The 13,509-nt window shown below is 38.8% G+C and overlaps 1 protein-coding gene across 1 annotated transcript; it reads right to left on the reverse strand.

The window, feature by feature from the left end:
• Positions 1-4,162: 4,162 nt before the first annotated feature.
• Positions 4,163-13,308, reverse strand: CCDC122 (coiled-coil domain containing 122). The gene is made up of 4 exons (XM_054006773.1): positions 13,195-13,308; positions 9,978-10,376; positions 6,326-6,442; positions 4,163-4,366 (listed from the first exon to the last, which is right to left on the reverse strand). Exons 1-4 carry the CDS (start codon positions 13,306-13,308, stop codon positions 4,217-4,219), a joined length of 780 nt encoding a protein of 259 aa, XP_053862748.1. The 3' UTR covers positions 4,163-4,216.
• Positions 13,309-13,509: the final 201 nt, after the last annotated feature.

Consider the following 13,509-nt stretch of genomic DNA (forward strand, 5'->3'; position numbering starts at 1 on the left):
CTGAAGCTGGGATGCTGTGAATTTCCACATACGATACAAATTTTAAATATTGTGTAAAACAGAATTACACTTAATATGAAGTTAATTCTTGGTCTCTGCAAGGTGGGCCTATTCCTCCAAAGAACTGAACACCTGCTCTGAAGTGCTGAGAGCCTTAAACTCCTGTTGAACACAAATTTCAATGGACTCAATAAATCTTCAGTGGGCAGTCAGCACTGTAAGGAAATGCAATGAAATCAATGGGGCCACTCATCGTGTTTGCACGATCCGAGCCTACAATTGCAGCATTTAGCAAGGGCTGTAAAGAGTAATTACAATAACTGAGAATTTTATTGTCTGTACCATATGATAAAGGTAACTGCGTAGCTGTAATATACTTAGGTTTGGGAAGATGTTTGACTTAGTACTGGACAACATTCTGATTAAAAACTTAGCACTATGCAATATGGATAAAGCATTAACTAGACTGAGACCAGGCTAACTCTGGGAAGTGATGTTCAGATAGAGGGTTTTCTAGTGGCGTTCCACAGGGATCAGTACTAGGCCAAATGTGATTTAATGTTTTTATCAATGACCTGGATATCAATAAGAAATCGCTGCTCATTACACCTGTGATGAGACACAGATGGATGGAGTGGTGAATAATGATGAGGACAAAGCAGCCAGACAGATTGATTTGGATTGCTTGGTAAGCTGGGCCCACTCAAACAAAAATGCATTTTAATACTGCCCATTTGAAGGTCTTACATCTAGGTACAAAGAATGCAAGGGGGCTGTATCCTGGAAACAAGTGACTGCAAAGGATTTAGTAGTCATAGTGGACAACAACTGAATGTGAGCATCCAGTGAGATGCTGTGGCAGAAGACTAATGCAATCCTTGGCTGCCTAGAGAGGGGAGTAGTGAGTAGGAGTAGGCAGGTGATTTTACCTCTGTATATGGCATTGGTGACACTGATAATGATATACGGTGTCCAGTCCTGGTGCTCACATTTTAAAAAAGATTTTGAAAAACTGGAGATGGGGCAGAAACGAGCCTTAAAAACTCTTTGAGGGCTGGAGAAAACACCTTACAATGAGAGGCTTAAAGAGCTCAGTCTGTTCAGTTTATCAAATAAGAGTTAAAAGCAACTGGAGTACAGTGTATAGGTACTTTCCTGGGGAGAAAATACCAGGTATCATAGGGTTCTTCAGTCTAATGGCATAGCAAGAACCAGTGGCTGGCAGTTAAAACCAGACAAACACAAATTAGAAATAAAGAAAAAAAAATGTAACTGTGAGCATGATTAATCATTGGAGCAAATTGCCAAGGGAAGTGTTGGATTCTCCATCTCTTATGGTCCTCAAATCAAGACTGGATGCTGTGATGGGGTAAACAGACCCTACACCAGCATGCAAGGGGTTAGGGAGCTGCTTTCACTTGAAGTGCCCCCACCCTTCTGCATCTGCAAATCAGGGCCTGGAGGAGGAGTTAAAAAGAGGGAACTCCACTCAGCTGGGGTTACCCTTGGGAAGGGAACAGACTGTTAGCTTGCCAGTGCCCAGAGAGAAGTCTGGCAGCCAAAAAAGTCTCTGCCATCACAGAAAGGAGAACACCAATCCCCTGGGCTAACAAGGAGCAGAGATTTATACTGGAGACATTCCCTCGCCCCTGCTCCCCTCCGCCCCCGGGACTCTGATGTATGTTTTCTGCGGTTGGGTGATGCAAGGAATGTAAAGAGTAAAATGGCACCAATCCCCTGGGCTAACAAAATGTAACCCCGGGACTCTGGGGTGGATGATGTTGCTTTAAGTAATGTTTCTTTGTCTTCTTTTAAAATCAAACAGTGTGAATTTATTTTAACTCAGCAAATTATTCATCTCAGGCAATTGCAGTAGGATATAGAGCAGGGGTCGTCAACCTCTGGCACGCGGCTCACCAGAGTAAGCACCCTGGCGGGCCGGGCTGGTTTGTTTACCTGCCGCGTCGGTAGGTTCAGCCGATCGCAGCTCCCACTGGCTGCGGTTCACCATCCCAGGCCAACGAGGGTGGTGGGAAGCGGTGCGGGCGAGGGATTTGCTGGCCGCGGCTTCCCACCACCCCCATTGGCCTGGGATGGTGAACTGCAGCCAGTGGGAGCCACGATCGGCCGAACCTGCTGATGCGGCAGGTAAACAAACCAACCCAGCCCGCCAGGGTGCTTACCCCGGCGAGCCACGTGCCAGAGGTTGCCAACCCCTGATATAGAGCTTTACATTTCTAGGTTATTGTGTTAAAAATGTGCCTTAGATGGATTACTGCATGGGGAATTTACCTTTATCTAAGGTAGGCAAATTTTGGGGACTAAATAAGTGACAGTGACCGTTTGAGATTCATTGTGATGGGCATAAATCAGTTTATATGAAGGAAAACACATACTCTTTAAAGTATATAGAAGTTTATATGAACTTTCTTACTAAGAATAAAATAGTAATTAAAACACTAATAATGCATTTAATTTTAGCTTCCTAAAACTGACAGTATCTAGACAGTTTAATAAAAAGAAACTAAGTAAAACATAAATATTCAACTTGCTCAAATACATGCACATACTCAGGTTTAAAGGCAAATGTAAATTATATAAACCAATAACTCATCAAACACAAAATTAAATACTTTCTGGAATAAATATGAATATTATTGATGGGCTCAGGAGTGAATTGTCATCTAAACTATAAGAATAAACAATGAATACAAATTCCAGAAATGCAAAATACAAAACAATACAAATCATGCAGAGAAATATTATTATGCAGAGAAACTGGTTATTCACTAAGGTTCTGACATGAAGTTTTAAATAAATGGTGATTTGGTGTTCATTTTTCTTTTCCAAAAGTCCTGGGGAAATGCATGACTTAAGTCTTATAATTACGATGCTCTGTGTGCTCCTCTGAAGCTTTGACTTTGAGCCCAGAAAGTTAATTGAAGTATGAGACAAACAAGTGATCAGTTCTGTAAAAACAAAACCTCAGCCAAGAAAAAAGTGAACTGAGAAAACTTGATAATGTTGTGCTGAAATTCCACATTTTCTATTGTCCAGAGCAGTAAAAAACGTCTGCACAAAGCTGACTTTTAAAAAATTACAGTTTAAATAATGTTTGGGTTTCTTTGTTTGTTTGTTTGTTTGTTTGCCAGGGAAAAGGCCATCATACAATGTTGTCTCCCTCTTCTTTCATTGTGACATAGATCAACAGCACGTCTGATCCTAGTCCATCTGAATTCAAGAAGAGTTTTCTCATTGGTACCAATAGGAATAGTCTCAGGCCCTAACATAGGAACTGGTTCAGAAGGATGGAGGAATTTGCAGCATCATGTTATTCTAAACTGCCATTTCACTCTTTACATTCCTTGCATCACCCAACCGCAGAAAACATACCTCTGCATGTTTCAAACAAAACTGGTCTCTATTAAGTGATCTTTATTTACTAGAATTAATTTTACCCATGCTTTAGCCTCTATAGAGTTAGACTGTGGCACTTAGCGACAGTTTTGAATAAGGGGTAGTGTAGTCCTGCACAGCCTTACCGGGAGCTCTGGGAGCGATTGTGTTTTAGGAGGAGCAATCCTTAAACTGTGATTGTCCCGGGCCCTTTCATGGTAAGCAAGCAGGACAGACTATGTATGTCTTCTTTCTCTTGTGCTAGGGCGAGGGGAATCCTGGCACATGGAGAGCAGGAATGCTATAGTATCTTGTACAGCTGACTCTTCCACATGGCAAAATACTACCAGAGAGCTCAGAGTTACTTAGTACACTGCACTGATTAGAGCTGTGCATGAAAGATCTGAAGCTTTTGTATCTCATTAAATGCAATTATCCACCTCATATGAATTTCCCAGAGTGAAAAACAATGCAGAACTTGATCTAAAAAAAAAAAATCCAACCAAACGAAAAGGAACTTTCCAAATTTATATGGTCTTAAAGGATTTGCAAATGTTGGTAGATGCTTTTGAAGGCAGTCTGGGAATTGTAATAAATTCCTTCCTGAGAAGTCACTGGCCCCATGAACAAAAGAGAACATTGCTTTAGGCCATTAAAGTTGGCACAGAACACAAAGTATTCTAGGGCACAGAGCAGCGGGGGAAAAAATCACTCATCCTTAGTCCAAGATTCAAGGGATTATTTCCAACAACCACCTGTTATATATAAAGGATGACATATGTTATAAATTGCTGAGCATTGTATTGTACTGTACTATATATCACTCTGTTACTCCAAGACACTTTCTTAGTTCAGTTGCCTTTTTTTCCATCTGTTGAATGTTCCAGTGCCACTGTCTTCTGTTCGACTGGAGTTTGTTCAGTTGACAATGCAAACGTTTTAGAATAGCATCACTTCTTTTATTCTGTACCTAATAAAATAGAATAAATACATCTGAGGGCTGTTTTGCAGGTAACACATGGAACACAAAGATTCAGACTAATGTAGCTGGCAAGGCTCTACAGTCAGGAAAGTTGCACTGCTCTGGCAAACATTGATTTGTACAGAAAAGACTATAGACGATACAAAGAGTAGAGAGTGAAGATACTTTTTAATTCCTCAAAAACTGGATTTGACTGTAACTTAGGTTACTAGAGAAATAAGTTAGATCAGCAGGTCTCAAACTGTGGGTCAGGACCCCAAAGTGGGTCATGGTCTTATTTTAATGGGGCCGCCAGGCCCAGCATTAGATATCCAGGGACCCAGTGCTGAAGCTGAAGCCCTAGTTCCAGCACCACCTGGGGGGACAGGGCTCAGGCTGTGGCCCCCTCTCCACCCCACCCCGGGCACTAGGGCTTGGGCTGCGGCCCCCTCCCAGGGTTATGTAGTAACTTTGTTGTCAGAAGGGACTCATGGTACAATGAAGTTTGGGAACGCCTGAGTTAGATGATCTCTTTATAGTCTCCAATATTCATATTATACAACCAACCAAATGCTTTGCTGATTTTGGCCTAGGAGTTCTCCATCCAAACACCTCATAGACCAAGGCATTTGCCTTGTGGAACTTTCTCGACTTTTCACAAAAAAAAAAGGATACCCTCAAAGGGGACGTGTGTGTGTGTGTGTGTGTGTACGTGCGCATGCTTTGTGTTTTAGGGTGGTTTTTTTCAGATTCCCCTTTCCTCTGAGACCACAGTCCAAATAACTTAAAGAAAATGGAAAGTAACCCCAGGATCAGAGTTAATCTTCAGCCCGCAACAGTCATAAATTAGATATTAACTGACTGGAGTATAAAGGGCATTAATTACATTTATTCTGATAACCTAATGTTTTACAAAATGCTTTCAGATGACTAAAACTCCTCCTCTATCTTTCTCAGATGGATTTTGTCATGATAATAAAGTCTGTTTTCAGATGCCAAAGAACAGAGAGTTGACCTAGGGTCTTAAAATGGTTGTGTTTTAGTTTTCAGTTTAAGAATTTTCTCCTGTTCCTTGTAATCTGAAAAAATTCCACTCTCTCCCTTCCATATTGTAGTGCTCTATTGAGCTAGTCTCAAATCTGTTCAAAACCTTTATATTATCAGGCTTTGAATCAGATCATTACATTTTATGGCATTTAATTTGCCTAACGAGACAAAGGATATGAAAGTCTGAGGATCAACACCTCTCAGATGTACTTTTGAATATCACTCAACTATTTAAACAGATAACCTCATAACGATTAATAATACTGTCTGGGCAGATTGCAAATTATGAGTAGTTGTGCTCTCTCTACTTTACACACAGCTCAAATTTTGAAGGGGCTCAGGAAGGCCATTTTCTTGGTGCAATTGATTCTTCCATTGGTTAGATATCAGGTACCATAGGGCAAGCAATAAATAGTCAAAACAGAAACAAGTAGTAAACTGTTTTAGGTAAATTGTGCATACTATCCCATTGCAGACTCTTTTTTAAAATTCCCAATATTACCTCCTTTCCCCAAACATCTTAAACTTGACACCTATAAAGAGCAACTTCTAGAAACAACAAGTGTTACAAGTTCAGCAATCTCTTCATTCGCTTTCAGAAGAAGGCAAAAGAGAAGTAATCGACATTATTCTAAGATCTCATGGCTGAATTCATTCCTAGAATGTTGCGGAGGAAAATGCTGATGACTAAAATTTTTCCTTTGCTCTCAAAAATTCAAATATCAGCTCTCAAGGTTAGATGAGTTCTACCAATATTAAATATTCTTCAGGATTTGAGTCTAATGGTGTTATCATTGGTTAATGTATATGCTTGGATATGTAGCAACCTGCTTAGTAAAATATTTTACAACTTCAACTACAGTATGTATATTCTGTCATATGACTGTAATTATATTCTAGTCAAATAACTCTAAACCTTACCTCAATCTCTTTTCTAAGTTTAGCATGCACTTTTTTCTCTTCTTCAAGCAATTTTTTCTTTTCATTGATAGACTCTTTTACCATAGTAACTTCCTCTATTAAATGTGTAATTTCTTCCTGAAGATACAAGTGGGAATTAAAAACAAAAAAAACCCAAACCCCATTTGTAAAACAAAGATGACTCTAGTACAAATGGGTTACCTTCTGTAATGTCATTTTAACAATCTGTTTGAATAAGCATTGACTTTAGCTAAAGAAATAAGTTCAACAATTTAAAAGTTTGACTTAAATATACTTCCTGCCTACTAGCAAATCATATGTATTGATATAGTTACAAAAACTACATAGTAATATTGCTCAGGGACATGACTACAGCTACAGGGATGCAACAATTTGAATTTATCTAGCACACTATTGCAAAAGTATTTAGAAGTGTGCACATATACAAGACTAATAGTCAACTTTAAAAATTCAATCATGGGGTATAATGTGCATAATATGTGAACTACATTCTCCTCCCATGTGAAATCTAATGCTAATGGAATTATGGCTATTCTGTTTATCAAAGTGTAAGCAGGGAATGAGCTCTCCCCTGACATCTAGTGATGAGCTGGAGGAAAAAGACTTGAGAACCCCACTGTATTTACATGAACACACCTACTCTGCCTCGATATTCAGCAGACAAACTGTGTTGTCAAAGTGATCAGTTTTGGCTGGTATTGGGTTACAAATCACTTTAGCATTGAGTGCAGGGGTAAAGAAATTTTATCCTTATTGTAACGGGCAGCAGAACTGTGCTTAGCACGTGCTGATTGAGGGGGTCACCTTCAACTGAACTGCACTTGCTAAGCAGCAGATAAAGATGCCAAATCTCAATGAAAGGGGAGAGGGAGTGGGGACAGTTGTTCTTACCTGGTGGCGTGGGTTCTTTCTAAGTGTCTTAGATGCTATTTGACACTCCCCTCCCCACTTTTTAAAGACAGAGCTGATTAAATTCAGTTGAGAGTCTTTTGATATTTTAAGCGATCGCTACAGCTGAAGTCTCTGAAAACCAGTTCTAAATGCTAATCCTTAGGCCAGGTCTACACTACAGTGGCACAGTTGTGCCCATGCTGCATTTTAAGTGTAGACCTGCTCTTAGACCTGCTGTGGGAAGCATTTCAGCAAAACAGCCTGCAGTAGCTGTGAGATTCCCCATGAATTACTGAAATCACTGAGAGCTGGGTTAGGTGGTGGGACCTCAAGACATGGTGTCACAGAGGTTACAGCAGAGCTACAGGTGGCAGCAGAGAAAGCGATGGTGTAGTGGCCAATGGGGGTAGAGCAAATGGCAGTGCAGTGATGGCAGCGGGCAGGGATACAGAGCGAACGGCAGCAGCTGTGAGCCAATTGCAGCGGCTATGGCTCTAGGTCTTTGCTGAACAAGGACAGCAACTGCGAGTGGGGTGCAGTGTAGGGATAGGGGAGTGGCTTGTTAAAGGAACACTTGTTTGTGGGACTTTCACACTGTTAGGTGAGAACCTGGGGAGAAGGACACTGCCCAGCGTACTCTGGGGTGGGATGATCACATGATCACCTGCTTTTGAATATGGTTGTGGTGTTTTCCCAAACTAATGCTTGGTTCCTTTTCCCTTTTAATAAAAGTTCTTGTTTGTTATACATAGATTCAGTGCTTATGAGTGCAGACGTATTGCCTCTTAAAGGTGCCCGGAGATGGTGTTCAATTTTCCCAGATTACTGGGTGGGGGCTCAAGTCAGTTCTGTTTTATAGCGTTAAGATAAACCCCTAAATAGTGAACCTGGCCCTTGTTGCTGCTGACTCCACCTGGTAGAAGGGTCACATTTGTAAATGGATTTACATGTAATAAATCATTTCTCATCTATTGTAATTTTCTATGATAATGCTCAAATAGCAACATCGCCTACATAACTAAATGATTTCTAATAAAAAAGCTGGTTTCTATACAGAGTTCATTCTCAGAGAAGAAAGAGGGGATTACAACAAGATAAAACCTTCATTCTACATAGGCTTTTTTATTGTAGAAAAGCCACATGGAATTTAAAGTATATGCAATCACAAGCCACAGCATGAAAGCAGAACAATTAATAGAGTTTACAGGCAGCAAACAGACAGCATATCTTCTATGTTCCTCTTTATAGCACCAGATGTGAATATAGATGTATATATACATTTACATAAATCTTAAATTCTAAGTTATAGTGCAGGGGTCGCCAGGTTGTACTTTAGCTATGTGAGAACAGAAGGTGAAGGGGTGAGAAAAGATGACAGAAGAAGGGAGAAGGAGAAAAAACATCAATTCTGATATGTATAATCTCCAGTAATATTGTGTGAGTGTGTGTGTGTGTAATTTTAATGCTTTATTAAATTTGTAAAAGTTAAAGCAGTCTGAGCTGCAAAAATATACAGCTATAGAGGAAAACTAAATAACTTCATATTTGAAATGGTCTTAGAATCACAGAGTCTAATTCTGATGTAATTTACACTGGCATAAATCAGAAGTAACTCCACTGGAGAATGGAGTTACACTATTATAACAGCAATGTGAGATTAGATTAAACCTACTGCTCTCAGACTGAAAAAAAAATACAAATTATCATAATAAACCAAGTCTTGCAACAAGATTAATGGACAAAATTAAGGCTTGTCATAGGAAGGTTATGTCTCATACTGACTACAATGGGGTTGCACCTGCTTATGTAAGGACTAAGTTTGTTCAGGGTTTAGTGTCTCTTTCTTACATAAATGGCATTGAACTTTTACAACCTTCCTATGACAAGCCTTAATTTTGTCCATTAATCTTGTTGCAAGACTTGGTTTATTATGATAATTTGTTTTGTTTTTTTTTTCAGTCTGAGAGCAGTAGGTTTAATCTAATCTCACATTATTGTTATAGTACTGTAACTCCATTCTCCAGTGGAGTTACTTCTGATTTATGCCAGTGTAAATTACATCAGAATTAGACTCTGTGATTCTAAGACAATTTCAAATATGAAGTTATTTAGTTTTCCTCTATAGCTGGACATTTTTGCAGCTCAGACTGCTTTAACTTTTACAAATTTAATAAAGCATTAAAATTACACACACACACACACAATTGCTGGAGATTATACATAGCAAAATTGATGTTTTTTCTCCTTCTCCCTTCTTCTGTCATCTTTTCTCACCCCTTCACCTTCTGTTCTCACATAGCTCAAGTACAATTTGTTACCAACTAAACACTGTGCTGTTCGCTGACACTAGTAATGTAGTAACATTTACAGGAATATACAGTGTGTGTTCTGAAAAGTGTATATGTAGGTTTATCCAAGACCTTGCAGTATCCTACAAATAACAGTGGAGCCAACTGATGCATTTTAGCTGACAGCACTGTAGTTTTTTCACAGCCAAGTTAATGTTGTTATATCAGGTGAACTTAGCTTTTGGAATCAAACATCAAGAATAGTGGCTGGTACCATTTTTACTGTAAACTAAGATCACCATTTACTCAATCTAGCTTAGGCAATGAACCCAGATATTACATGTTTCCGCACACCATAGCAAGTACTGCAAAGCTAGACCAGATTATTATTTAAAATTGTAAAATATTTTTGTACACAATAGGAAAGGTATCTAGAAACAGAAACATCTGACCTGCACTTGTTTTATAACTTGTCCTTCAGGATTCTGGAGGTCACTCATTAATTCTTCTTTCTTTGTCTTTAGCTCTTGAACCATGTCTTGTTTTTTAGCAAGTTCGAGCATAACTGGCATTTTGCTTTCTGCTTCCCAATAACGCTCTTTATGAGCCATTATTTTCTCATGATATGCACCATTTCTTGCAAGCATCATCTCAAATTCTTCTTGTGCTGCTTCCGTGTCAAGTTTCAGCTTTATCTTTTCAGCCAATAGGGATCTGACTTGGGACTCCAGACTTTCACAGTGATATTTTGTAGTTTCTATGTCATCATCTTGCTGATAAATTTGCCTTTCTGTTGCCTTTGTTTCTAATAAAGCAGAGTCCATTTGTTTTTCAAGTTCTTGAAGCTCAGCCTGTAAAATATTGTAATATTCTCCTATCAGTGGAAAGCCAATGTTTGGGAGTATAGCAGCAAGCTATTGAAACAATATCATCTACATTTAGTTAACAGAATTCGTTCTTTTCATTTAATACAGAACACACAATAAAGAAATCTATGCAACTTAAAAATAGTTTGAATAGAAGAGATCCATTTCCTAAAATCATCACCAAGAGACATGATAGGTGATAATATCTGAGGCTTTGTCGGCTTGGTCTTAAAGATAAGTGTACATGAAATTTGTTATCTTTCAAATTGGTTCAGTTTCCTCATATTCAGATGATGTATAGTGGGATGTGTCAGAGACCCTAACCATATCAGTCTCCCTAATGTTTTATCTAAACTAGGAGTTTAGGCCAAACTAAAGTCGACTGCTTTTTCTATTGCAGATGCAGGGTAAAATCAGGAGACACAGACTAAAACCAAAGTAAAGGTGTCACTCTGCATCTATATTAGGAAAAGTGGCTGAGTTAATTGGGTTTAGCTAACTCAATTCAATCTAGGTTCTTACACTGCTCTCATCACCATAATATCTGACGGCCTTCCAATAATACATTAAGTGATATGAATCACATCTGTCAGGTATAGTTTGTTCTCTCTTTCTCATGTTCTCCCGAGGGGGAGAATTGCATGTGCAGTGTAAAGTTTTTTGTTTTGGTTTAGGTATGGAGTTTTGTAAAAATGTATGGGCTGCTATGTGTTTATTTTAGGTCAAGGAAGTATGCCTTTCACTTGCAGTGGGAGGTAGTGATGGTCCTTAGTTCCTGTCAACTTATGTTAACTCACATCTTCCTAGCATCAACCACTTTTTCCTAGTCTAGATAAGCCTAAATCTTGTGATCTCCAGGACTTTTAGAAGGTATTTGACTTAGTACCACCTGACATTCCGAGGAAAAAAATAGCAATATACAAAATCACATATTAAATTGATCAAAAACTGGCTAAGTGATTAATCTAAAAAGTAGTTTTGAATGAATTGTCATCCAATGGCTCATCTCTAATGAGATACAACAGGGATCTGCTCTGGGCCCAATGCTATTCAATCTCTTTATCAGTAATCTGGAAGAAAATATAAAATCATCACTGGTAAAGTTTGTTGATGACACAATAATTAGCGGAGAGGTAAATGATGATAAAGACAGATTTCTATAGAGAGATCTCTACAGAGAGATCTCAATTTTGTGGTAAGCTGGGCTTACTCGATCAAAATGTTTTAATACAGCTAAATGCATGGTCATACATTTAGGAACCAAGAATGTAGGGCACATTAATAGGACTATGGACTGTATTTTGGAAGGCTCAGAAGTGGATTTAAGGGTCATGAGGACAACCAACTAAACACTAACTCACCTTGTAATGCAGATGCTAAGAGAGCAAATATGATTCTTAGAAGTATATGCAGGGGAATATCAAGTAGGAGCATGGTATTAACACCATACACAACATTAGAGAGACTATTACTGGAATACTGTGTCCAGTTCTGGTGTCCACATTTTTAAAAGGATGTTGAAAAATAGTAAAGGGTTCAGAAAAGATCTATGAGAATGATTCAAGGTCTGGAAAATCTGCCTTACACTGAGAGTCTAAAGAAGTGAGCTCTGTTTAGTTAATTTAGTTTTCTGTGAAATACATATAAGGAAGTAGAGTTAGAGATGTATATACAATCTTAATTTTGGTGTTTCCTGACTTTTGAGTACATAACTATTCAACCTTAACATTAATGCTAGCTTTTGTATGGAATGTTCTAGGTTAAAAAAATTAAGAAACTAAAAGAAAATGAATGAGTGTAATTGTCCAGGACTTTGGAGCTCTGTGGGCTTCCCAAAAGTTGCATATAACCTGTGTAAATATTATAATATAGAACTATTTGCTGCAACAATATCTCAATATTTTGCTGCATGCCCCTTAGGAAGTCTGCAGGAAGAGGCACCTCTGCTGCAGGTGATAAAAGCTTTCAAGGTATGTCAGACCCAGGTTCCCTCTGGTGAGCCATAAAAATTGTCTGCAGAAATGAATCCCGCTGCCATGTGCCCCAGAAGGTCTAAAGAATCATAGAATATCAGGGTTGGAAGGGACCTCAGGAGGTCATCCAGTCCAACCCCCTGCTCAAAGCAGGACCAATCCCCAGACATATTTTTGCCCCAGATCCCTAAATGGCCCCCTCAAGGATGGAACTCACTTGATATTCCCCTGCCTATACTTCTAAGAATCATATTTGCTCTCTTAGCATATGCATTACAAGGTGAGTTAGTGTTTAGCTGGTTGTCCTTAAATCCATTTCTAAGCCTTCCAAAATACAGTCCATAGTCCTATTAACGTGCCCTACATTCTTGGTTCCTTAGAAGATCCAAAGGGGATTCCTCTCCTGTGCAACTTTAGAGCTCCCAAATTGGGGAAGGTGCAGGGGAGCTACTAAGGTAGATAGAGGATTGATAAGGTAATAAACGGGCCTCTAACTTGTGCACCTTAAAAAGATGGCAGGAGCCCATTGCTCAGTGGTGATTCTCCTTACTGGTTTCAGCAGTATGGATGACTTGCCGTTGAGTGTGAAATGTGGAGACTTGCATCTGAAGAAGTGGGTTTTTTCCCCACAAAAGCTTATGGCCAAATAAATCTGTTAATCGTTAAGGTGCCACCGGACTCCTCATTTTTTTTAAGAATGGACTAACTGCCTTAACTTTGAATTAAGATACCCCAGAAAAATAGAGAAATATCAGCTTCCCTTATTCAGAGTCATACTTCCTTGTCTATTGTACTACATTGTAAATCCAACATTCTAAATTAGATCTTACCTGTAACTGAGAAAGAACTATTTTGCTTTTTTCTATTTCGGATGCTTGTGAATGTTGCTGTTCTGCTACTTGTTTTACAACTTCAATTAATGATGGAGAATTTTGCTTAGCCATTTCTAGACAAAAGGGTAGTATTGTGAGAACACAGAATAAAAATATATTGTTTTCACATAGTCTAGTTTGATTCCCATGTTAAACAGTTGATAAAGACAAAGGACAAAATATTCTTGGACTTACTCTTCATATAAGAACCCAGATCAATAAATTATTCCTCATGGCCCATTTTTGATCATCAAGGAAACATAATTAATGGTC

The sequence above is a fragment of the Malaclemys terrapin genome, chromosome 1 (assembly GCF_027887155.1).
Source record: "Malaclemys terrapin pileata isolate rMalTer1 chromosome 1, rMalTer1.hap1, whole genome shotgun sequence".
Lineage (NCBI taxonomy): Eukaryota > Metazoa > Chordata > Testudines > Emydidae > Malaclemys > Malaclemys terrapin.